The sequence below is a fragment of the Aquarana catesbeiana genome, linkage group LG04 (assembly GCF_042186555.1).
Source record: "Aquarana catesbeiana isolate 2022-GZ linkage group LG04, ASM4218655v1, whole genome shotgun sequence".
Taxonomy (NCBI): Eukaryota; Metazoa; Chordata; class Amphibia; order Anura; family Ranidae; genus Aquarana; species Aquarana catesbeiana.
Window position 1 is genome coordinate 667,359,293 of NC_133327.1, and position 27,715 is coordinate 667,387,007.

A 27,715-nucleotide genomic window follows, 5' to 3' on the forward strand; every position below is an offset into this window, starting at 1 on the left:
TCATCCAGATATCTTTGTTTTCAGCCAGCGATTCCCTATCTTATAAAAGCCATCCTAGCGGTGTATGAGCCGCTGGATGGCTTTTACAGGCAGCAAGAGGGCACAATCCCACAGCATGGGAAGATTACCCCAGGGGTTTTTTTTAGCAGCAAAAGTTAATAAATAAAATATGCGCTCTGGTAAGGGGATAATAATAACATTAAACTTTTATCTAGCACCCATCTAACCACTTGCCCCCTGGATCCTGTTCCCTCGCAAATGCTACGCTCACCCTCTGACTCGATTCTACACTCTCTAACTCACATTTTCAACCTCTCCCTCTCCTGTGGCATCTTCCCAAACTCTCTAAAACATGCGCTAGTCATCCCCATTCTAAAAAAGCTCTCACTGGATCCCACCAATCTCAACAACTTACGTCCAATCTCCCTACTCTCCTTCTCCTCCAAACTTCTTGAAAGACTGGTCTACAACCGACTAAGCGACCATCTGACCATGAATAAACTTCTAGATCCCCTCCAGTCCGGTTTTCGCCCTCAACACTCCACGGAAACTGCTCTCCTTAAACTCTCAAATGACCTACTAATGGCTAAAGCCAATGGACACTATTCTGTACTACTTCTCCTGGATCTCTCTGCTGCCTTTGACACAGTGGACCACCCACTCCTCCTCAAAAAACTCCACTCCTTTGGTCTCCGTGACTGTACTCTTCGCTGGTTCTCATCCTACCTATCACACCGCTCCTTCAGTGTCACTTACAACTCTACTTCCTCCTCTCCTCTTCCTTTTTCCGTTGGGGTCCCTCAAGGTTCTGTTCTTGGACCTCTCCTTTTCTCAATCTACACCACCTCCTTGGGTCAGTTGATTGCCTCCCATGGCTTTCAATATCATCTCTACGCTGATGACACCCAAAATTTATCTCTCCACCCCTCAGCTCTCTCCATCTGTCTCCTCACGCATTACCCACTTACTAGCAGACATATCAGCCTGGATGTCACATCACTTCCTCAAACTCAACCTTTCCAAAACCGAGCTCATGATATTTCCTCCTTCAGGTGCCACTTCCCTGCTTTCCCTGTCAATATCAACGGCTCAACTATCAACCCATCTCCCCACGCCAGGGTCCTAGGTGTAATCCTGGACTCTGAACTAACCTTTCGACCCCACATTCTATCACTATCCAAAGCTTGCCGCCTCAATCTCCGCAACATCTCCAAGATACGCCCCTTCCTAACCAAGGTCACCACAAAGCTTCTAATCCACTCCCTGGTCATCTCCCGCCTCGACTACTGCAACTCCCTCCTCATTGGTCCCTCCCTCCAACATTTATCTTCTCAATCAGCACATCACCCACAGTTATTACCTCTTGTATCTTTTGACCTTCCCTCTTAGATTGTAAGCTCTAAGGAGCAGGGCCCTCTGATTCCTACTGTATCAAAGTGTATTGTATTTGTACTGTCTACCCTCAAGTTGTAAAGCGCTACGTAAACTGTTGGCGCTATATAAATCCTGTAAAATAATAATAATAATAAAAATCCAAAAATTGCAAACACAAGGTTATACACAGCATCACATATCAAATGTCTGTTGTATTGGTTCACTGACGCGTTTCGACCCATGCGGTCAAGGTCTTCTTCAGGGGATTGGTTTGCTATAAAGGAATATATTTAGCATTTCAAGTGTCAGCAGAATATATAGCACCCAATTTTCAATTGTTGTAAACATAAGGTATGGAATGTATAAATGGGAGATCTCCTGATCAGAATTCCTTAAAATCAATTAGGTGATCCCAGGGGTCCCTTGGCTGCCTGTGTTCCGAGGAAGAATATCGTTCAACCCAGTATGGCTTACAAGGAGTCACACTAAGGACACCCTCAGTGGGTGTGGGGGGTCAGCACCTGCAGCAAATCCCCATGGATATCATATAATGTGGGGTACTAGTTCAATTCCAAAATATCATCAGATGGTCAAAAAGATTCCAATGTTTGTCATCCATGTATGTCTGCACTGTAATAATGTTGTCTTAATGGTCATTGATGCCAAATGGGTTCCAAACAAGCCTGTCTTGTTAATCACTTAAGTCATGGACCAATTGGCTGGCAAAAGACCAGAGCACTTTTTGCGATTTGGCATTGCGTCGCTTTAACTGACAATTGTGCGATCGTGTGACGTTGCTCCCAAACAAAATTGACGTCCTTTTTTCCCCACAAATAGAGCTTTCTTTTGGTGGTATTTGATCACCTCTGCGGATTTCAATTTTTGCGCTATAAAACAAAAAAATAGCGACAATTTTGAAAAAAAACGCATTATTTTTTACTTTTTGCTATAATAAATATCCCCAAAAAATATATACAAAAACTTTTTTTTTCCTCAGTTTAGGCCAATACGTATTCTTCTACATATTTTTGGTAAAAAAAATTGCAATAAGCATTTATTGATTGGTTTGCGCAAAAGTTATAGTGTCTACAAAATAGGGCATAGTTTTATGGCATTTTTATAAATTTTTTTTTTTTACTAGTAATGGCGGCGCTCAGCGATTTTAATAGTGACTGCGACATTATGGCGGACAGATCGGACACTTTTGGTGCTATTTTGAGACTATTCACATTTATACAGCGATCAGTGCAATTAAAAATGCATTGATTACTGTGTAAATGTGACCGGCAGTGAAGGGGTTAACCACTAGGTGGCGCTGTAGGGGTTAAGTGTGTCCTAGGGAGTGATTCCAAATGTGGGGGGGGGGGGCTGTGTGTGACACCATACAATGTATCATAGTAATGAATGAATGACAGGTGTGAGTGGTAAGTGAATGAAGAATATGTGTGATACTGGTGTGTATATATGAGTTGAGTGGACTGGGTGGAAAGAGTATATATATGTGGATGAATATATAAACACACTTATATGTGAATTAGTGCAGTGTGTTATGTGAATGTACAAAATGATGTGATAAAAGCAAAACAACACAAAACAAAAAAAGAGAAACAAAGCAAAACCGGTGGATGTGAAAGAATGGGCTGATGATAGTCGAATACATAGGAAAATGAAGAAAAAAATGATATAGTGAAGTGCATAAAAATCAGTGGGACTGAAAAGTAATGCTGCTTAGACTAGGCGTGATGTGAAACAAAAAGGAACGAGTATGGTGAATAAGTGAATGAAGGTATGCTTGTTAGCAGTCAGTGCAAAACTTAAATGCCCTGTGTACAAGAAACCTAATTTACCCTAATAGTGATGTTGGTGCTGAGCACCATCAGTGGCGTGTTGGTTAATGCCAGGCTGTAGCTTAAACAGAGAGTCTGAGGCTCTATGAATAAACAGAAAAAAGCCAAGCAAATATATTAAATATAACTAAAATATAAATGGATGTTCCATTAGTTTTAGCTTAAGCCAACCATAGAGGTGGATAAAGCTAAACTATTGTATATGAAGAGGGCACAATCTCCCCCCCTCTGGTGCCTCTCCCATGTGATCGGGGTTACAGAGAACAGATCCAGTGGTGGATCACCATAGGGCTGCCATCTCTATGATCCTGGTAGGCCGGAAGCGACATCATGATGCAACTCCCGATGCTGGCAGATGTAAACACTGCCAGTTTTTTACCCTGGTAAGCAGAAATGGATGCTTTTTATTTCTTTTTTTTTTTGATCTCATGCTTTCCAGGGTAGAGGACCTGTCTCGCCTTATTACCATTTATTCCTATTACAAGGGATATTTACATTTCTGGTAATAATCATAAAAGAGATAAAAAAAAATTTAAATTAAAGAGACGTTGTAAAAATATAAAATTAATTTTTTTTTTATATATTTATAAGTGCCCTGTCCCCTCGTGCTCGCATGCAGAAGCAAACACATACGTAGGTCGTGCCCGCATATGTAAACGACGTTTGGACCACACACGTTAGCTATCGCCGCAAACGTTAGAGTGAGAGCAATAATTCTAGTACTAGACCTCCTCTGTAACTCTAAACTGGTAACCTGAAAACATATTTAAAGCGTGGAGATTTTTAAGTTTTGCACCATGTGTGCAATTGTAAAGCGTGACACGTCTGGTATTGGTGTAACTTCATCTTTTATAGGCTCTAGGGTCTTTGCTATATATATATATATATATATATATATATATATATATATATATATATATATATATATATATATAAATGTTTGGGGATTCAGAGTCATTTTTTTGCAACAATTATGATTTTTTTACATGTAGGAGAGAAATGCCAGAATTACTGACTAAGAAAAAAATGTTTTTAATATTTTGTCTTGAAATAGTATATAGCGCCAAATAGACAGGCAGGCGATAATATACGCAGGGCAGTGTTATTGGCACATATTGCTAAAAAACGGAAAATCCCTTTATGTTTTCTATCTCTCGATATTAAGAGGGCATTTGACACAGTATCCTGGCAATATATGCAATATTCATTACAAAAATGGGGTTTTGGACCCCACTTTTTAACATGGATCAAAGCATTATATAATAAACCCAAAGCCTATATAAAATATGCTGGATACAAATCTGATGCCTTTAATATCGAAAGAGGTACCCGACAGGGTTGCCCATTATCTCCCTTATTATTTGCCCTTATACTCGAACCCATGGCCCAATACATCAGAACAAACCAAACTATAAATGGCATTGAAGTAGGAGGTATTACACACAAATTATGTATATTTGCAGACGATATATTACTTTTTCTATCATCGCCACAGGTCTCTGGTCCTAACTTAATACCAGCTCTTGATGGATTTGCAGCTCTATCCGGCCTTATGATTAATCCTACGAAATGCCTAGTGCTTAATATTTCACTCACAAACATGGAATTGATCCTGGCTAGGGCTGCACTCCCATTCACATGGGCAGAAAAATCAATCCCATATCTTGGAATTCATTTAACAGCATCTCATTCTGACTTATTCTCAACCAATTATCCTCCTGTATTAAGACAGATCACAAATCTAATAAAACAATGGTCGCAACTTCCTTTATCCTGGATAGGGAAGATTAATGCAATCAAAATGACTATTCTACCCAAATTGCTTTATCTATTCAGAGTCCTCCCTATTCCAATTCCTTCCTATTTTTTGAGAATAGTACAAAAAAGAGCAACTTCGTTTATATGGGGCTCTTCTAAACCACGTATACCTATACACACACTACATCTTCCCAAAAATAAAGGAGGCCTGGGATACCCTAATTTTACTAACTACTACAGAGCAGCACATTTGGCCAGTCTGTCCAAATACCATGCAAAACAGGAAATCCCATTATGGGTATTTATAGAGGCTTCAGAAAATGACCCTCTATTAATATCAAACTTATTATGGCTTGATCCTAAAGACCGCTTTAAAATTCATAATCCCATAACTAAACACTTCTTATCTCTCTGGGATAAACTAAAAACCAAATATCAGTTACAATCTCCACACAATCCTCTCCTTTCTTTTATCAGAAATCCGGCCTTTTATCCGGCATGGATCTACCCAAATTCTTTTAAAGCTTGGACAACATCAGGCATTCAGACACTAAATGACTTCATAGCATCTAAATCATTCCTTTCATTCCCATCGCTTAGAGAAAAATATGATCTACCAAACTCTGAGATATTTAGATATCTCCAAATCAAAAATTTCTATACACCATTCCTAAAGGGGGATACACCATTATCCCAATTATCCATTTTTGAATCAATCTGTACAAAAGATCCATTTGCTAAAGGTACAATTTCATCACTTTATAATCAATTATATGGAGTAGCAAATCTTAATAGACCCTCTTACGTTCAGAGGTGGGAGGAGGACCTGGGACGAACTTTAGAAGACACGGACTGGTCTAACATATGGCTCACATCTAAGTCATCTTCACCCAACATCTTAGCACTGGAGACAAATTATAAAGTCCTAACTCGCTGGTACCTTGTACCCGCTAGAGTGGCAAAATATTCACCTAATACCTCAGCTCTTTGTTTTCGAGGATGCCCAGAAATAGGCACACATTTACACATATGGTGGACGTGCCCAGTAATCCAAACCTTCTGGAAGGAAGTCTTCGTGATTGCATCTACAATATTAAAAAAAATAATACAACCAGATCCATATATAACTTTACTTAATCTAAAACCGGAATGGTTAACACTCTCTCAATTCAAACTTATGATCCAACTAATAACGGCTGCAAAACAAACAGTGGCCAAGGCATGGAAATCTCCTACATTGGTACTAGCAGAAACCATTTAACAGAATGAATAATACAATGTCCCATGCTAAGATGGTAGCCATCGATCAAAATCAAATTCCAAAATTTGAAAAACTTTGGCATCCTTGGATAAAACAACAGTTCCGGTCAAACTTCAATGACTCTGTCCTGTTGCCATGGTAACAGATTAAATGACTTACAGAGACACCCATTCTAAGGCTTCAAAGAGAACTAAAAAGAATAATAAACTGACGAGCGGGACAACCTTGTGGACCATACCTCTACCTTTCAACCCTTTTTCTTCTTTCTCTTTCCTTTTCTCCACCTTATGATTAAAGCTCATTATCAGAATTTATTTGACCTATATACACTCTACCTGTAAACAATATGTATAGTAGGTATAAATCATTTAAATACCTAAAAAAGTAACTAAGGAAATGATATATATCTTTAATTTAGGTTTACGTGAACCCAATGTTTAATATTTGAAATTTCATGATATTTACCTATATAAACCCTACTGTAAAACAATGAGCTTACTTTATAGATCCTTGTAAACTTACTTTATGTATCTTTATAATATTGTATACTCAATAAACTTCTTTTGACAAGGAAATAGTATATAGCGGCGATCACGATTTTTTTTCGTGACTGCGACATTATGGCGTACACATCGGACACTTTTGACACAGTTTTTGGGACCATTCATACAGCGATCAATGCTATAAAATTGCATTGATTACTGTATAAATGTGACAGGCAGGGAAGGGGTTACCCCCTAGGGGGAGACGAGGGGTTAAATGTTTCCTAGGTGAGTGTTTCTAACTGTAGGGGGAGGGGACGCACAAGGGGAGGAGACCGATCGGTGTTCCTCTGTACTGGGAACACAGATCGGTCTCCTCTCAACTGAGAGGACATGGATCTGTGTGTTTACACACACAGATCCACAGTCCGGCCTGGTTAACAGGCAATCGCAGGTGCCCGGAAGACATCGCGGCCGCCGGGCACACGCACCGGGTCCCGAGCAACGCGGCAGGTGCGAGCGCGCGCCCCCTAGTTGGCCGGGAAGCCCAGGCCGTCATATGACGTCCACCCAGGATGGGAGATCCCATCTGTGGACGTCATAGTACTATGGCCGGGTAGGGAAGTGGTTATATATATATATATATATATATATATATATATATATATATTTTTACATATTTTCCCAATTTATCACATTGAATGATGCTTTTGATATACACACATTTTTTGATGTAATTTTACACATGCATTACGAAGCTTTCATTATTTAGTAAGCACATAATTATTTGTATATTTATATACAGGTGTTTCTGTTTGCGCACTCTTTTCCCTTTTTTCTATTTGCGTCTTAATTTAACAGAAGTCTATGCAAGTTACAATGAAATCGGAAAAAAGTAGTGCAGGAACCTTTGAGTCGTAGCTGCTGACTTTTAATATTAGGACACTTACCTGTCCTGGGATTCAGCGATGTTGGCACCCCAGCCGATGTTTCCATTGGCTCCCGGGTGCTGCCGCCGCCGCCATAGCCTATAAGAGAAACTGGCAGTGAAGCCTTGCAACTTCACAGGCGGTTCCCTGCTGCGCATGCGCAAATTGCAGTGCGCTCTCTAACTGGCCCAGCGGTGGGGGAAGGAGGAGGGCTGAACTATTGACCTACCTCGCCGCGGCGAGGTCTTACGACCGTGGGGGGTGGATACCTGTCAAAAACAGGTACCCGCTTCCCCCCAAAAGGTGCCATATGTGGCACCAGAGGAGGGGAGAAGACAGGCAAGCGGACCCTCCACTTTTGGGTGGAACTCCGCTTTGAGCTTCTGCTGTGCTTTCTAAAACAAAACATAAGGCTCACCTATGTGAAAGAAGCACCCTAAATTTAATTTTTACTTGTAAAAAAAGTTTTGATCTTAACAATAAAAAAAAATTATGTTGCTATATGTATGCCCCCCCCCCCCGGTACATAAAATATATGTCATAAATAGAAAAAAAACACAAGAGCTGGGGCCTATTTCTGATGATGTCTGGGATCGGGTCTTGCAAGTGATTCCCTTTGTTTCTCTCTCCCCCTCGTATCAGTTAACGTGATTGTTTATTATAAATCGGGTACATCTGACCCCGAACTTTCTCTACAGTATTAGTCTTCAGCAAGACCCCTGCTAGAGTAGGTGTAGTCAGCCTCATGGAGATTTGATCCACCTACTATGGCATTGTCCCAAGCTTAAATGATAATGTATGGAGGTCACCCAAATTATTAACAACGTAACAGGTCCTCCTGTTAGTTTAGATCCATTGACATGTATCTTGGGATATTTTGATTCCTCTCTTCTGGAGAAAAGCTGGTTAGTATATAAAAATGCTGGTTAGATTCTTCATATTTAGAAACCTGGTACTGTCATTTATATGTATCACTTGTATCTTGTTTGCATTTTTTATATGCGTATTTGCTTTTTGTTGTTGTTTGAATATGTCTATGTAATTTATATATCCTTAAATATAAATCCTGCCCTAGGAGCAAAACATTGGACCCTTACAAGTATTCCAGTAATGGTGGGTGTGTTTCAGAATGCTTCAGATGCACTAGAGGTGGAGGGTAAACCCCCCTCCCTCCTTTGTTTCTCTTCTCACTTTTTCCTCCTTCTCTCACTTCCCTTTTTTCCTCCACTCCATTCCAATCTCCCTTCCCCCTCCCCCTTTTTTTCCCCTTCCTATTCCTGCCTGTCCCCCCTTCCTCTCCCCCCTCCCCCTTTTTCTTCCCCCCCCTCCCCTCATTTGTCCCTCCCTTCTCCTTTGTCCACTTCTCTCCCCCCTACTGTCCATTCCCTTTCCTTCTTCTCTTCCCCCTTCCTTCCCTCCCCTTTCCTTGTCTCCCCCTTTCTTCCCCTCCTTCACTCTAGTTCTAGCTTCATTCCACCCGGGTGGCCCAATTCATGAATAATTGATCCACACTTCCACTTTCTAATATGTTCCCTATTCTCTTCAATAGTGTACCCTGCCGTATTAAATCCCCCGTGCTCGCCCCTGGGGGAACGCCCGTCTTTTGGGCGTCTCACTGTACCGTCCTAGCCCCAGTCGGGCAGTGGTTGGTGAGTGTATTCTAACTTTTCGAAATGTATTACCACTCCAATATTATGCTGTTGTTTATAAATTTATCCTCAGTTATTATGTATGTAATTGTGATTATTTGACCCATAGAGAATTCACTTGGATGCCTCCTGAAGAAGCGGTCAATCCGCGAAACTGTTGAGGATACGTCCCCAAGTACTCTAAAATAACAGCCTCCAACCACCTTTGTGGGCATTTTAAATGTTACTGCAATTTTTGTACTGTAAATAACAGATAGGTGTGAGATCTATATTCTGTATATATAGATGTATTAAATGTCTTTTGAATAAATTTAAATTTTATTTATAAATTGTATTGTTGTATGTGATACCGTAATAGTCCAATTAGCTTATGGGGGCGGAGGCTTAATTGGAGTAGTCCCCATAGATTTCTCTTCCTCCTCTCCCCATCTTTCTCTATATTAATACTTATAAAGGATGAAGGTACCCAAATAATATGTATTTATTATCATTCATTTGGCAATTATTTCATTTAACAGAAACAAAGAAAAACTTTTTTTTTTCTCAAAATTTTCGGTCTTTTTTATTTGTTGCGCAAAAAATAAAAATCGCAGAGGTGATCAAATACCACCTAAAGAACGCTCTATTTATGGGAACAAAATGATAAAAAAATTTGTTTGGGTACAGTGTAGCATGACCGCGCAATTGTCATTCAATTTGAAACAGCGCTGAAAATTGTCTTGGGCAGGAAGGTTTATAAGTGCCTGGTATTGAAGTGGTTAAAAATTATAATCTGGCCCTTTCAATAGTATATTTTACAGACCAAAGGGGAGCAAATAAGAGGTATTCACTGTTTGGGCTTACACAAACTTGGTGGTTGACCAAACAAGGTCCAATCCAATGATGGTACAATCACATTATGTTAAAGATGGGAGCATGGACATGCATGGAAATACTGTACAAGTGTTTGTGATCATGTGATTATGGGCACAGACCTGACACCCCCGAGCGAGTCCTACTTCATGGAAATGAAAGAATTTGGCATGGTCAACAATCAACAGATCAGCTGTTCCCCTTGACAATGACTGGCTGTGGATGTTTTAGAGTACCTACTAAAATAATAATCAGTAACCTAAATTGGAACCAAGGTCTGCAACACTTACCTCTGCTTCACTGATCTGGGGTCCCTCACCAGTGCCGACATCTTCTGAGCTTCTTCCAGGTGCCAATCTTCAGCCATTTTTTTTTTTTGGCTGGTGCAGGATGTCACTCCCACGCATGCACAGGAGGACACTCATCTCAGCACATAGCCATTGAGCAGATAACAAGCAGGAAGGTAGGTTTCAAATTAGATTTTGAGGTTGCTCAATGTCTGCAGGTTTTATAAGCTGCTGGATGCAGTCACCTCTTGCTTTTTCACCTAACACCCACACCATGTTTGCTACTTTTGTCTAATCCTTATATGTTTTTTGTGCTCTTTGGGTTGCTGTCGGTGGTGATTAAGCATATGTGACCTGTGCACTGGTTGAGTCCGGACTCTGTTTACATTAAACTGACAACGTTATCAATTTTAGATGGTGGGTGGAGGTGATAAAATTAGCTTTTTTACTATTTGTTTTGTAGTATGTTGTAGTCCCTAATAAACATATTTTTACAGTTTTATAATCTTGTGGTCGCAATTGGTTCCCGCGTCTTCTCCTTGGGGTCTCTCACCCAATTTTTTTTTTTGGTAGCATTCTGGGGTACGCTGACCCACACCCATAAAGTGTTAACACATCTAGATTTACCGTAAGTCCCCCCCCCCCACACTTTTACTGTCATCTTATATGTTGACACATAATATAGTTCTAGTTAAAGCGGAGTTCCGGCCAAAATATGACTTATAGGATAAAAATACCCCTAGAATACTCATGCCTCGTGCAATGTCACAAAGGTATGCTGTAAACTATGCCCAGTCTATTTGTGCAAAATCGTTTTCTTACTTTGTGAAGTTCCTGCACAGCGCGGCCATCTCCAGTGTGGGCATCTGAAGTCACAGTGTCCTTCTTCCTGTATTCTGTGCATGCTGGCTACCCTTACTTAAATTTATAATCGAGTTGTTATTAGTGGACTTGTCAATTCTCTTGTTTTGTACCCAGCATGCACCTGCTGATCTCGTGCATGTGCAGTGCGGTGCAATCTTGGTCAGCTTGCCATGCCAAGCTGACCAAGAATTTCCATAGACGCCAATGTTAAATGTTACGGGAGCAGTGCCATGCCAAGCTGACCAAGATCTCCTAGGAGCCAATGCAAAACAAGAAATCACGTACGGCACCGTGGTCCCTAAAGGAGAAAGTGAAATTAGATATGGGCATAAATCAGGTAAGTGAACAGAAAAAAAATAAATTGCCAATTCATTTTAAGGATGCACATTACTACTGCATGGTATGGAGTGAAAAATGTGGGTGGAACTCCGCTTTAATTGCTTTGAAATCTTTGCCTGGGAGAGACCTTGCTGATTCGCTATAACTACTTAGGTGTGTGACCTGTGACATGGAACTGTCTTCCACAAACTTAGTAGCAGGGTTCCCTGTACTAGCTGCCACTATTTGAAAGCAGCGCGGCCGTGCAGGGCTCTGCCCACACGTCCGCGTCATTCAGACACACAGCTCCGTATGTCTGAATGAACAAGCCCCATAATCCATCTGTCAGCTTGTAGTTCTCAATGAACCACCACGGCGCTGTGGAGTGCCTCTGTAGTTCATTGAGTCTTCCTGTGAGGGAGTATCAGCTAACTTGTACAGGATGTATGGGTAAGCCCATACACTGAAATTGTGCAGGAGACCTACATGGCATAAGCAATCTGTTGATCGCTGGTGCAATGATTTCCAGGCTCCTGCAACAAAAAATAATGAATGCTAATTTTTTTAAATGTAAAAAAAAAAGTTCATTTATTTTATTTTTAAAAAGTGAACTTATCCTTTAACTAGTTCCGGACCGCCCACCGCATATATACTGCAGCAGGGTGGCTCGGCTGCTCACATACAGGTATGTGATTTTGTGCACGCCGTTTTGGGAGCGCGCGTGCGCGCCGCTCCTGCTATGATTGGACACAGCAGGAGCCAATCAGTGGGTCCGGTGGCCATGATGGCCTCCGCGACCCGCCCATCATTCATAGGAGAGGTGGATCAGCCGTCTGCCTGTGTAAACAAGGCAAATGGCAGATCTGTCAGGAAGGGAAAGAGAGATCTTGTGATTCAGCTAAGCTGAATCACGGATCTCTCTTTTCCTTCAGTGTGACACCGCCCCACATAGTTAGTAAGCTCCTCCCTAGGGAACATTTAACCCTTTGATCACCCCTGGTGTTAACCCCTTCCCTGCCAGTGTCATTTATACAGTAATCAGTGCATTTTTATAGCACTGATCACTGTATTGGTGTCACGGGTCCCCAAAAAGTGTCACTCAGTGTCAGATTTGTCAGACGCAAAAAAAAAAAAAAAAAAAAAGTCCCTAAATCTATCCCCTATTGTGTAAACACTAACTTTTGTGCAAACCAATCAATACACGCTTAATGGGTTTTTCTTTGAGAAAAAATACGTAGAATACATATCGGCCTAACTTTATGAAGAAACTTGATTTTTAAAAACAAAAATTATTGGGAATGTTTTATAGCAGAAAGTAAAAAATATTGTTTGTTTAAAATTGTCAGACTTTTTTTGTTTATAGGTAAAAAATAAAAAGCGCAGAGGAGTTTAAATACCACCAAAAGAAATTTGTGGGGAAAAAAGGACATCAATTTTATTTGGGTACAGAGTCGCACGACCGCGCAATTGTTAGTTAAAGCGACGCAGTGCCGTATCACAAAAAATGGCTTGGTCAGGAAGTGGGTAAAACCTTCCGGAGCTGAAGTGGTTAAGGACTGTGTTTCAACCAACATATAAAATTGATGATCATTAGCGCCTGTTTGGTATTATTGGATAATCATACACCTGACTCTAATCCTACAAAATCCCTGACTTTGTGCAGGTATAAGAAATGATAATGGTTTGAAGCCAAATGGGGTAGTTACACCAAATATTGATTTGATTTAGATCTTTCTTCTGTTCACTCATTTTGTAAATTGATAAAAATAAACAATTCAAATATATATTTTTGAAAGCATTCTTACTTTCAGCATTTCTTCACACCTGCCTAAAACTTTTGCACAGTACTGTATGTAGTCAGAATAAATGATGTTATATGCAGCAATTTTATGTACACTTTATTTACTTTGGGTTTTTTTTTTTTAATACTTCCCATAGCACAGCTTCCCCTATCAGTACAGCTTTGTGCAGCTCCAGGTTCCATTACAAAACAGGAATATTTACAGCCAGTATACAATACTGAAATTCAGCCCGCAGTCCGGTGCCAGTGATGGACGGATTTCAATCAATCACTTACTTGGGTGATATTTTCCAGTTTATTCTCCTGAAAATTGTCTTCTGTGGAAATGCCATAGAGACTTAGCACATTCGAGTAGTGAAGATATTCTTGTAGGCAGGCAGGGATCGGCAGCTGGCGTATGTAGTCTTTAGACCGTAAACGCTCGGTGTTAAAGATGGAGCGGATCTCAAGCCGGCAAAGGTGTGTCAAAGGTGGGATAGATTCTGTGCAGGGAAAAAGAAATAAGAATATTATTCATGACTTTCCATGCCAATTTCATTTTAAACACTTTCACAGCCATTGCTTCATAACTTGATGGGGTACTGATAGGAACAACAAAAAAAACAAACCTCAAAACCGCTGTTTGCTCAGTGACTCAGTGTTTAGGTTATATATGGTTGCTGTAAACCAAAGACTTAAAGTGTATGTCCACTTTTTCAGCCAAATTGGGATAACACCGACTTTATCCAATTTCCGACCGCCTTATAGCAGGTTTACTGCTACAGAGTGGTCGCCCTGTGCAGAATCCTGTATATATGCGTGATTCTGCCCTTCCGGTTAGGTGGAGCACTCCGCTTCGGCTGTGAATTGTTACAGCAGAAAACGATGGATGTCCGCCAACACCCGCCGATCGTTGAGCAGAAATCCAGGATGGAGCTCAAGGGGGAACACAAGGTTGAGCTCAGGACGGACTGGGGGGGGGGGGGGGGGGGGGGGGAGTGCTAGATTGCAGGGAAAGAAAATCCATCACTTCCCTTAGTAAAAGCACCCCACACAGTACCCCGCAAACACTGGTTAGGCACCCATTTAACCCTTTGATCGCCCTAGATGTTTAACCCCTTTCCAGCCAGTGTCATTAGTACAGTGACAGTGCATATTTTTAGCATTGATCACTGTATTAGCATCACTAGTTCCCGCAAAGTGTAAGTTAGTGTCAGAATGTCCGCCGCAATACCACAGTTCCGCTATAAGTCACTGATCATTGCTATTACTAGTATACAAATAAATACAAATTCCAGTATATATACACCATAGTTTATAGACGCTCTAACTTACTTTTGCGCAAACCAATCAATATACGCTTGGGATTTTTTGTTTTACCAAACATATGTAGCAGAATACATATTGGCCTAAAGTTAAGAAGAAATTTGAGTTTAATTTTTTTTTTTTTGGATATGTTGTTTTATATCAGAACAAATATATATATATATTTGCTAAAATCATTTAAGTTCTTTTTTTTTCCTCATTAATGTACACACAGCACCCCATATTGTACACACAGCACCCCATATTGACAGAAAAACACAGAATTGTTGACATTTTTGCAGATTTATTAAAAAAGAAAAACTGAAATATCACATGGTCCTAAGTATTCAGACCCTTTGCTCAGTATTTAGTAGAAGCCCCTTTTGATCTAATACAGCCATGAGTCTTTTTGGGAAAGATGCAACAAGTTTTTCACACCTGGATTTGGGGATCCTCTGCCATTCCTCCTTGCAGATCCTCTCCAGTTCTGTCAGGTCGGATGGTAAACATTGGTGGACGGCCATTTTTAGGTCTCTCCAGAGATGCTCAATTGGGTTTAAGTCAGGGCTCTGGCTGGGCCATTCAAGAACAGTCACAGAGTTGTTGTGAAGCCACTCCTTCGTTATTTTAGCTGTGTGCTTAGGGTCATTGTCTTGTTGGAAGGTAAACCTTCAGCCCAGCCTGAGGTCCTGATCACTCTGCAGAAGGTTTTTGTCCAGGATATCCCTGCACTTGGCCGCATTCATCTTTCCCTTAATTGCAACCAGTTGTCCTGTCCCTGCAGCTGAAAAACACCCCCACAGCATGATGCTGCCACCACCATGCTTCACTGTTGGGACTGTATTGGACAGGTGATGAGCAGTGCCTGGTTTTCTCCACACATACCGCTTAGAATTAAGACCAAAAAGTTCTATCTTGGTCTCATCAGACCAGAGAATCTTATTTCTCACCATCTTGGAGTCCTTCAGGTGTTTTTTTAGCAAACTCCATGCGGGCTTTCATGTGTCTTGCACTGAGGAGAGGCTTCCGTTGGGCCACGCTGCCATAAAGCCCCGACTGGTGGAGGGCTGCAGTGATGGTTGACTTTCTACAACTTTCTCCCATCTCCCGACTGCATCTCTGGAGCTCAGCCACAGTGATCTTTGAGTTCTTCTTTACCTCTCTCACCAAGGCTCTTCTCCACCCATAGCTCAGTTTGGCTGGACGGCCAGCTCTAGGAAGGGTTCTGGTCGTCCCAAACGTCTTCTATTTAAGGATTATGGAGGCCACTGTGCCCTTAGGAACCTTAAGTGCAGCAGAATTTTTTTTGTAACCTTGGCCAGATCTGTGCCTTGCCACAATTCTGTCTCTGAGATCTTCAGGCAGTTCCTTTGACCTCATTATTCTCATTTGCTCTGACATGCACTGTGAGCTGTAAGGTCTTATATAGACAGGTGTGTGGCTTTCCTAATCAAGTCCAATCAGTATAATCAAACACAGCTGGACTCAAATGAAGGTGTAGAACCATCTAAGAGATGATCAGAAGAAATGGACAGCACCTGAGTTAAATATATGAGTGTCACAGCAAAGGGTCTGAATACTTAGGACCATGTGATATTTCAGTTTTTCTTTTTTAATAAATCTGCAAAAATGTCTTCAATTCTGTGTTTTTCTGTCAATATGGGGTGCTGTGTGTACATTAATGAGCAAAAAAAATGAACTTAAGGATTTTAGCAAATGACTGCAATATAACAGAGTGATTTAACAGAGTGATTTAAGGGGGTCTGTATACTTTCCGTCCCCACTGTGTGTGTGTGTATATATATATATATATATATATATATATATATATATATATATATATATATATATTTTTTTTTTTTTTTCTTGTCAGTCTTTTTTTGTTTATCAAAAATAAAAAATGCAGGGGTGATCAAATACCACCAAAAGAAAGATCTATTTGTGGGAAAAAACATTTCATTTTATTTGGATACAGCCCTGTGTGTCTTTGGCTCCGTTTCAGGTCTGAATTCAGGCAAAAATGTGGGCCTGATTCGTACCTGAAACGCAGAACAGGGACGCACCGGACCCCCTGCTGTGAGCTGCATCCGGCATAAGTGTGAACCCAGCCTAAAGTGACATGAAACAATATCCTTATTCTCCAAAAATGATCCATACACATTCACCATTTAAAGTGGTAGTAAACTCTCCCTGATACCTTTTCCCCATTTAAATCATCAAAACAAACTCTATAAAATCGTCTTCTAACCTGCTTAGTTTCCAAGGCCATTCACAATTTCCTGTTTGCACCCCCATGTGACAGGGGGTGTGTGACTTGCAAGATCACAGGGGGTGTAAACATCGGTGCACAGCACGGCACATAGGAATGAGAAGCCGGACATGTTTGCCATAGTAATCCGGAACTAAAACTATTTTTTCCCTCATGAATGTACACACAGCACCCCATATTGACAGAAAAACACAGAATTGTTGACATTTTTGCAGATTTATTAAAAAAGAAAAACTGAAATATCACATGGTCCTAAGTATTCAGACCCTTTGCTGTGACACTCATATATTTAACTCAGGTGTTGTCCATTTCTTTTGACCATCCTTGAGATGGTTCTACACGTTCATTTGAGACCAGCTGTGTTTGATTATACTGATCGGACTTGATTAGGAAAGCCACACACCTGTCTATATAAGACCTTACAGCTCACAGTGCATGTCAGAGCAAATGAGAATCATGAGATCAAAGGAACTGCCTGAAGATCTCAGAGACAGAATTGTGGTAAGGCACAGATCTGGCCAAGGTTACAAAAAAAAATTCTGCTGCACTTAAGGTTCCTAAGAGCACAGTGGCCTCCATAATCCTTAAATGGAAGACGTTTGGGACGACCAGAACCCTTCCTAGAGCTGGCCATCCAGCCAAACTGAGCTATCGGGGGAGAAGAGCCATGGTGAGAGAGGTAAAGAACAACCCAAAGATCACTGTGGCTGAGCTCCAGAGATGCAGTCGGGAGATGGGAGAAAGTTGTAGAAAGTCAACCATCACTGCAGCCCTCCACCAGTCGGGGCTTTATGGCAGAGTGGCCCGACGGAAGCCTCTCCTCAGTACAAAACACATGAAAGCCCGCATGGAGTTTGCTAAAAAAACACTTGAAGGACTCCAAGATGGTGAGAAATAAGATTCTCTGGTCTAATGAGACCAAGATAGAACTTTTTGGCCTTAATTCTAAGCGGTATGTGTGGAGAAAACCAGGCACTGCTCATCACCTGTCCAATACAGTCCCAACAGTGAAGCATGGTGGTGGCAGCATCATGCTGTGGGGATGTTTTTCAGCTGCAGGGACAGAATGACTGGTTGCATTCGAGGGAAAGATGAATGCGGCCAAGTACAGGGATATTCTGGATGAAAACCTGGACGAATTCTGGGCCGAAGGTTTACCTTCCAACAAGACAATGACCCTAAGCACACAGTTAAAATAACGAAGGAGTGGCTTCACAACAACCCCGTGACTGTTCTTGAATGGCCCAGCCAGAGCCCTGACTTAAACCCAATTGAGCATCTCTGGAGAGACCTAAAAATGGCCGTCCACCAACGTTTACCATCCAACCTGACAGAACTGGAGAGGATCTGCAAGGAGGAATGGCAGAGGATCCCCAAATCCAGGTGTGAAAAACCTGATGCATCTTTTGTAAAAAGACTCATGTCTGTATTAGATCAAAAGGGTGCTTCTACTAAATACTGAGCAAAGGGTCCGATTACTGTGTGGACTATGTGATATTTCAGTTTTTCTTTAATAAATCTGCAAAAATGTCAACAATTCTGTGTTCTTCTGTCAATATGGGGTGCTGTGTGTACATGAATGAGGAAAAAAAATGAACTTAAATGATTTTAGCAAATGGCTGCAATATAACAAAGAGTAAAAAATTTAAGGGGGTCTGAATACTTTCTGTCCCCACTGTATTTACCTAGAAAAATGGTGACGTGTTCAATACTTATTTTACCTGCTGTATGGAATATTTTTATGCCAAGATCTTAGATTGTGATCCCGTATTTTGCGCTTCTTTCAATTACCTTCGATGCGTGTGGTTGGCTAGGCAACAATGTCACTCTCCTTAGTCACCTTTATCCTCGTGTGACATGTCCGCTGGCTGCACTTCAAAAGAAGTTCAAAGCCTCTTCCTGCAACCATCGTGTCTTGCATAGATAATTACACAAGGATTACATTTTATTTTAGTAGTCCTCGTATTTGCAGGATTACATTCGGAGTACACGGGTAGAGCTGGAATTGCACTTCTCCTGGTGTTTGAGAGTCTTAAACTCAGTTACAGCGTGTTCAGATGGCAGCCAGGAGGTTTATGATTGTCAAGCTTGTTAAACAAGCCAAAGCTCCTCTCTAACTTTATGTAACGACGAGAAAACATTGGAAATCATCCTTCATAAAGTCTGTCAGCGTTAGACTGTAAAAAGAAAAAAAAATCTGCCCGTCCCATTTATAGCTTGAACAGTTTTGAAACTTGTAGGTTTACAAAAAGGAAGTTTCCATATTATATACACCAGTATTTCGCAACTCCAGTCCTCAAGGTGCCCCAACAAGTCATGTTTTCAGGATTTCCCTCAGATGGTAATTACTAAGGCAGTGAAACTGATCAAATCACCTGTGCAAAATAATGGAAAGCCAGAAAACATGACCTGTCGGGGCGCCTTGAGGACTGAAGTTGAGAAACACTGATATACAGCGATCAGCCGGAAAGGTAAAGTGACTATTGGTTATCTTGCTACAATGGCATCTGAAAGTGAGTGGGCTATATTAGGCAGAAAGTGAACACGTTGTCCCTTAAAGCGGAGTTCCACCCAAAAGTGGACGCTCCGCTTATCTGCTTCCTCCTCCCCTCTGGTGCCACGTTTGGCACCTTCTGGGGGGAGGGGTACCTGTTTTTGACAGGTACCCATTCCCCACTTCTGGGAGACCTGGCTGTGGTGAGGTCCCCCAAAAGTTCAGCCCCCTCCTTCTTCCCCAGCCGCCCGGCCATTCACAAAGTGCAGCGTGTATGCGTAGTAGGGAACCAGCTGTAGAGCCGTAAGGCTTCACAGCCGGTTTCCCTTACAGGCAATGGTGGCGGCAGCACCCCGAGAGCCGACGGAAACATCAGCTGGGGTGCTAACATCGCTGTATTCCAGGACAGGTAAGTGTCCCAATATTAAATGTCAGCCGCTACAGTATTTGTAGCTGCTGACTTTAAATTTTTTTGTGTGTGTGTGGGGGGGGGGGGGGGGGGGAGTAGACCTCCTCTTTAACCCCTTCATGCTGATGGTACGCAAATATGCAGCCTTCGGCTTGAAGGGGTTGTACCAGGGTGATGCATGCAGCTGCAAGCATCTCCCAGTACCGTTTTTTTAGAGCTGGCAGTCAGCATTCTTGTGATAACAATCGGCTGTTTTCACAAGCAGCAGGAGGGGACGTCCCCCCCCCCCCCCACCCGCCCGCCACCTTCCCCGGATCTCCCATCCCACTGGGAGGCCCGAGCGACCAGCCGGCACATCCACTGGCTGGCCGGAGACTTGATCGCAGTCAGAATCGGCTTTGATCGGGTCTCGGATCTAGTAACCCAGAAGCAATGTCATGACAACGCTTCCGGTTTACTGAAGACTTAAAGGCGGCAAAATTAGAAAAAAATGACAGTATTCAAAACTGCCAAACTTGGTGTTTTGAATGCTTTTAAGTGCAAAGGAGGGATTTGGGGTCTTATAGATCCCTCCATAAAGAGTACCTGTCACTGCCCATTACTGTCACAAGGGATGTTTACATTCCTTGTGACAGTAATAAAAGTGATCAGAATTTTTTTTTTTAAGGGACAGTGTAATAAATAAATAAGAAAAAAACTGAAAGTGCCCCATCCTTCCGTGCCCGCGTGCAAAAGCATACGTATGTCGCTCCCGCAAATGTAAATAGTGTTCAAGCTACACATGTGAGGTATTTCCACTATATATATATAGATATATATATATATATCTATATATATATATAAAATGTTTGGGGGGTCCTAAGTAATTTTCTAGCAAAAAATACTGATTTTAACTTGTAAGCAACAAGTGTCAGAAAAAGACTTGGGCATGAATGGGTTACGTTGAGGTGTTGAAAGCATAAGAAATGCGCAAGCATAAGGATTTAAGCAACAAGAGGCAAATTGTGATGGCTAGAAGAATTCACTCCCTGCGTCTTTAGGGCACACCAATTGCTGAGCAACCCAGTACATTATCTGACCAGTCCTGAGACTTCAGAAAAAAAGGCAAGTATGGCATAAACAAGTAAAGATTACAGTGGGGAGGCCTACATTAGAAACCGTTGATTGGGACCACGTGGATAAGGGCTAGGACATGGGCTTTAACCACTTGCCGTCCACCCTATAGCATAATTACTGCTCTCCTGTGCAGGATTACGTATATATACACATTCTGCACTTCCGCCTGCAGGGGGCGCGTACGTGCTGCCGGCGGGCTGCTTCTGCTGTGATTATCATACGGGCACCGGATGTCTTCCAGCACCCACTGATCGTCCGTAAAACACACAGAACTGAGATCTACCAATGTAAACAAGGCAGATTTCCTTTCTGACAGGGGGTAAAAGACGGATTTTGTGTTTCTGCAAAGCAGGGAATTAATGTCATCTCTTCACCTAGTAAAAGCACCCAACACAGTGCACAAAAACACTGGCTAGGCACACATTTAACCCTTGGATCACCCCTGATGTTAACAGACATCCCAACCTGCAAAAACTCATTTCAGGGAGGTCGGTGTGGCTTAAACCGTGCTACATATTTGGCATGGCTTAAATGGGGTGTTGTTTAATAGAGTCTGAGATGACTTACATATTGCAGAATGTAGTAATGTTAAATAGAGAATGTACAGTACGGAGTGTATGGCGGTGGGTAGTATGTGCAGGAGAGGAGTGTGGAGTAGTAGGGGTGCGCATCTTCACTGGTCTCACGGTTCGATTAAGATTATCTGGTCAACGATTCGATTCCGCGATGCATCATGATTACCGATGAGCTCCCACCTCCGCTTGGGCCGCCTAGGCGGCCCTTCCACCCTGCAATCTTCTGGGACACATCACAGGTCCCAGAAGATTGCCCAGCTATGCAGGACAGCACAGTGAGACATGCGCACCCGGCTGTGAAGCTGCAAGCTGTCACAGCCGGATGCCCACAGTAGTATTGCCAGCTCCGTGGACAGGCGGGGGAGAGAAGGGAGGGTTTGGGTGGCCACGTCACTGGATTGTGGGACAGGTGAGTGTCTTTTTATTAAAAGTCAGAAGATGCACTTCTTTTGTAGCTGCTGACTTTTAATAAACAAAAAATTGACTGGAACTCTGCTTTGAATTAAAAATAACCTCACTCCCTTAAAAAGTGCACTAATCCGGTGCACTACAGGGTACAGAGATACACACACACACGGTTGCTGGGAGGTCAGAAGGGATAGAATCCACAGATGACAAACAGCCCTGTGAAGTTCCCTGTACTGAAGCTCCCCCATCAAATGCAGCCTCACTGTGCCCATCAAACGCAGCCAATGTGTCCATCAAACGCAGCCATCTGTGCCCGTCAAACACAGCCACCTGTGCCCGTCAAATGCAGCCACTTGTGCCCGTCAAACACAGCCACTTGTGCCCATCAAACACAGCCACCTGTGCCCGTCAAACGCAGCCACCTGTGCCCATCAAACGCAGCCACCTGTGCCCGTCAAACGCAGCCACCTGTGCCCGTCAAACGCAGCCACTTGTACCCGTCAAACGCAGCCACTTGTGCCCGTCAAACACAGCCACCTGTGCCTGTCAAACGCAACCACTTGTGCCCGTCAAATGCAGCCATCTGTGGCCATCAAACGCAACCACCTGTGCCCGTCAAATGCAGCCACCTGTGCCCGTCAAACGTGCCTATTAAATGCAGCCATCACTAACCACCCCCCTACCCCCACCACAATGCACGGGCCACCACTGGTGCTGACAGTTCCTTGGCATTCCTGTTTGCACCTTCCAGCACACTAGGAGTTAACAGTGGAATGTGCACAGGATAGCCAGGGACCTGTCAGCATGGAGCCAGAGGTGTACGGTTACTGTTTTTAAAGTTACTTTCGTTTAATAAATGTTGTGCTACTATGGATGATGTGCCCTCGCTGTATGTGCTTTTTAAAAAAAACTATGTCACTTCATACCGAATTTCCCCGCAGTACGATACGCTCATGTGACTCCCGGCCCGTCCCGCCCCTCTCCGCTCTCCTCTCACGTGTCTCCTGAGTCCTGACGTCAGCGGGGAATTCTCAGTCCCGCCCCTCTCCTCTCACGTGTCTCCTGAGTCCTGATGTCAGCGGGGAATTCTCAGTCCCGCCCGCTGACTATAGTTATCGTATCAGAAGAGAGACGGGGGGGGACTGAGAATTCACCGCTGACGTCAGGACTCAGAAGACGGAAGAGGAGAGCAGAGAGGGGCGGGACGGGCCGGGAGTCACATGAGCGTATCGTACTACGGGGAAATTCGGTATGAAGTGACATTGTGCTTTTTAAAAAACTTACAGCGGGGGCACATCATCCATAGTAGCACAACATTTATTAAAAGAAAGTCATTTTAAAAATACGCTCCAAGCGAGGGGCAGGGCTAATCGTCATGACGTCACCAGACATCGACTTTCCGGTCCTTATGCATCAATGCCGCATCGGGGACACCCGAATCGCAATGCATCGATGCAACGATTAATTTCAGCACCCCTAGTGAGTAGTATGTGCAGGATGGTGTCAGTAGGGCAGTGGACGGTGACAGTAGTTCTTTATTTTTATTAATATTTTTTTACAATTTTATTTTTTTTAATTATTATTATTTTAATTTTTTTCCACAATGATTGGAGGTGGGGGTAGTGGACAGTGTCAGTAGAGCAGTGTGTCAGTAGTTTTTTGTTTTTATTATTTTTTACAATTTTGTTGTTTATAATTTTATTTAAATAACTTTTTAAAATATTTTTTTCACAGTGCTGCTGGGGAAAGAGTGGGGAGTATGTGGCGGTGATGGTATCAGTAATTTTTATTTTTTCATATTTTTTTTTTTCAATGCTTTTTGGGGTAAGGGGGTTGGGGCAGTGGACAGTGTTGGTAGGACAGGGGGGTGGTGTCAGTAGTTTTTTATTTTATAATTTTTATATAATTTAATTTTTTATAATTTTTGTTTACAATTTCATTTTTTTATATTTTTTGCATTTTTTTTATCAACCCTGTTGGGGGGGCTTTGGTGAGATATCAGACCCCTGACATCTCCCCTTTGAGACAGAGAAAGGGGCTGAGGACACAGATTCCCCAGTCCCTTTCTCAGCATTGAAGATGAATGGACAGAAGACAGAGGCTTCTCTCCATTCATAAACTGAGCAAAGTAACACACAGGAGGTTAATCTGCTCAGTTTTCACAGGACACAGGAGCGATCTCGCTCTCTATGTCCAATTCAGAAAAGGAAGGGGCCGGTAAATGACCGGTCCCTTCCTCCGCTCTCCATCCTGTCAGATCTCCACATCCGGTGGGAGAGGAGAGGAAGGAAGCCGGCTGTGGGGGACGAGGGGGGTGCGGAGGAGGAGGACAAGGAGCCGGAGAAGAACAGAGGGGGGTGGGGGGAGAAAGACACGGAGGGGAGTCGTAGAAGAACGGGGGAGAAGAACGGGGGTAGAAGGACACAGAGGGGGGCTGGAGTTGAAGGGTACAGGGAACAGTTGGGGATGATCGGTGCAGTAGGAGGGACAGCTGTGATCACCGATCTCCCTGTATAGCTTTTTAGCCGACAGCCGTAGGAGGAAGAGAAGGAGAAGCGGATGTCAGCTATACAGGGAGATCGGTATTCATTGCTGTCCCTCCTGCTGCACCGATCATCTCCAGCTGTGAACCAGGGGACCATCCAGGATCAGCTCCGCAGCCGGGATATCGGGCAGCACTTGCGGGTGTCCAAGAGCCGCCCCTGAAATGCGGGAGGCTCCAGCACCTAACCCCTTCCCAGCCAGTGTCATTAGTACAGAGACAGTGCAAACTTTTAGCACGGATCACTGTATTAGTGTCACTGGTTCCCGCAAAGGGTGAAAAGTGTCATTTGATGTCCGATTGTCCGCTGCAATATCGCAGTCCTGCTAAAAGTCGCCGCCATTACTAGTATGAAAAAAAAAAAAATCCATAAATGTATAACATCGTTTGTAGACACTATAATGCTCACGTAAATCAATATACACTTATTGGGATTTTTTTTTACTAAAAATATGTAGCGGAATACATATTGGCCTAAATTGATGAAGAAATTTGATTTTTTTTATAAAGGATATATTTTATAGCAGAAAGTAAAGCATAATGGGTTTTTTTCATAATTGTCTGTCTTTTTTTGTTTATAGCGCAAAAAATAAAAACCGCAGAGGTGATCAAATACCAACAAAAGAAAGCTCTATTTGTGGGAAAAAAATACATTTTATTTGGGTACAGCGTCGCATGACCGCGCAATTATCAGTTAAAGTAACGCAGTACCGTACCAAAAAAAATGGCCTGGTCTTGAAGCAGGTAAATCTTCCAGAGCTGAAGTGGTTAAAGACACTTGACATTTTATGATACTCTGGGTGTTATATTATGCTGGAGCCTTGCCAGGGCAATGGCTCAATGCTAAGGGAATTCAACGAAACAATAGCAAAAAGAAAAAAAGGGAGTGAGAAGTAGAAATATGAGATTTGTTTTGTTACAAGTTTAAATTCAGACTAAATTTGCGTGATTCGGAGATTCAGATGTATACGATTCTCTGAATCACAACTGTAATGAATTTCAAATAATATGAAATAAATTTAAATGAAAAAAAAAATTCATTCATATTCATTTGTTTCATTCAGATGATGCAATACTTTGGGTCTTTTGTTAATGTTTGAAGCATCCAAAATAACGTAACTGATTCAGATGCATTTGTTTTTATTCTAGTGAGCGTAGCGTGAATATGCTAATAAGATTCTTTTGGTATTGGGGTTGAGAGACCATTCGTTTAATTTGTATGTTCGCGGCCCAACAAAGTCATTTGGGAATGGGGAAATTAATTCAACCCAATAGCATAACAAATGAATACGCAATATGGAAAAGTCTCCCCCAGTGGGGTTTTTCCGCAGCAAAATTACAATCATTAAAAATTGGTTTTAGAAAGGTTTTTTATTGAAAAAATAGCAACAAGACAAACACATACACGTTTAAAATATGAGCTCTGGTCAGAGATTTGTACCACCATTCAATTCTACAATGATATAGCCATACAACAGTACATGTTATTGAATCAAATATGCAAATTTCCAACGCGTTTCGACATGCGTGGTCAAAGTCTTCCTCGGGGGATTGATTTACTGTCAAAAAAGCATTGTTTATATATATCAACAATATACACTTCTACAAACAAAATTCCTCATATTCACAAGGAAAAATTGTGAAGTGGCATAGTTATCAATGAAGGATGAAAATGGACAATCTCCTGACCAGGGTTCAAATGTATACGTATTCAATTTGGATTCATTTGTTTTATTTGGATGAGAGCGGCACAGACGTCTTTGACTCTTGAATAATCAGACGATACTTTTAGCATTAACATTTTTTTTTATTGTTATAAAAATGACATTACATATGAAATGGAAACATACTGCAATAAATACAGGAAGGTATAAAAGTGAAATAAGATGATTCCTACTTATTTTGTTTGTGTTGGATGGAGATGGATCCATTAAAATCTCCAAATCATAACATAACAAATGAATCCGAAATGTATTTTGTTCCATTCATTACTTTTAGGATGCACCCAACTCCAGTAAGGGTCACCCGAACATGTTAAAGCGGAGTTCCAGGCTTTTTTCAGTTTATTAAAAGTCAGCAGCTACAAAAAGTGTAGCTGCTGACTTTTAATAAACAGACACTCACCTGTCCCACGGTCCAGCGATGCGGGGCGTACGAAGCCTCCGCTCTCTCCCCCTCCTCTCTGCGGCGCCATCATTGGACGGCCGGGCGCGCACTGCATATACACGAGTCGTGCTGTGCTCTCCGAGTGGACAAGCAATCTTCTGGGACCTGTGACGTGTCCCAGAAGATTGCCTAGAGCAGTGATGGCGAACCTTGGCACACCAGATGTTTTGGAACTACATTTCCCATGATGCCCAACTACACTCCAGAGTGTATGAGCATCATGGGAAATGTAGTTCCAAAACATCTGGGGTGCCAAGGTTCGCCATCACTGGCCTAGAGGAAGGGTGGGGAGAGGAGGAGTCACCTAGGCGGCCAGAAGGTGGAAACAGGAAGTGGGACACGAAGTCCCACTCAAAACAAGGTGCCCCCCCCCAAAAAAAAATGACATGCCAATTGTGGCATGTCAGGGGGCGAGGAGTACTTAAAGCCAAAGTTCCACTTTTGGGTGGAACTCCGCTTTAAAGTGAATACAGCCAATCTTCCTATATAACAAAATAATAACAGAACCAAAAATATAAACTGATTTGAAACAATGAATATATACTCTCCTGAAATAAGGAATTGTTCCAAAAATGAATTATTCTAACATTACGATTATGACAAAACAAAATGATTTACTTAATGAAATAAACCGAAACGTTTTTTTTTGTCGTGCACATCTCTAGTGAAAAGAGAGGAGTAGGGATCAAAAAACAGCCTCATCCATTTTCCTTTTAGTTTGCGTCAAGCCGCACAACAAGTTAGTTACTCAGGAGTTCCTCAGGACTTTTAGGACCCTAGATATACATACAATATATAGTATCTCACAAAAGCGAGTACATCCCTCACATTTTTGTAAATATTTTATTCTATCTTTTCATGTGACAACACTGAAGAAATGACACTTTGCTACAATGTAAAGGAGTGTACAGCTTGTATAACAGTGTAAATTTGTTGTCCCCTCAAAATAACTCAACACACAGCCATTAATGTCTAAACCGCTGGCAATAAAAGTGAGTACACCCCTAAGTGAAAATGTCCAAATTGGGCC

The 27,715-nt window shown here is 42.1% G+C and overlaps 1 protein-coding gene across 2 annotated transcripts in view; it reads right to left on the reverse strand.

Moving 5' to 3' along the window:
• ASB3 (ankyrin repeat and SOCS box containing 3) overlaps positions 1-27,715 on the reverse strand; it is a 248,972-nt gene that overhangs the window by 16,308 nt on the left and 204,949 nt on the right. For both annotated transcript variants that reach the window (XM_073628560.1, XM_073628559.1), the window contains exon 10: positions 13,699-13,904. In XM_073628560.1, coding sequence (XP_073484661.1) covers positions 13,699-13,904 — 206 coding nt within the window. The remainder of the gene's footprint in view (positions 1-13,698; positions 13,905-27,715) is intronic.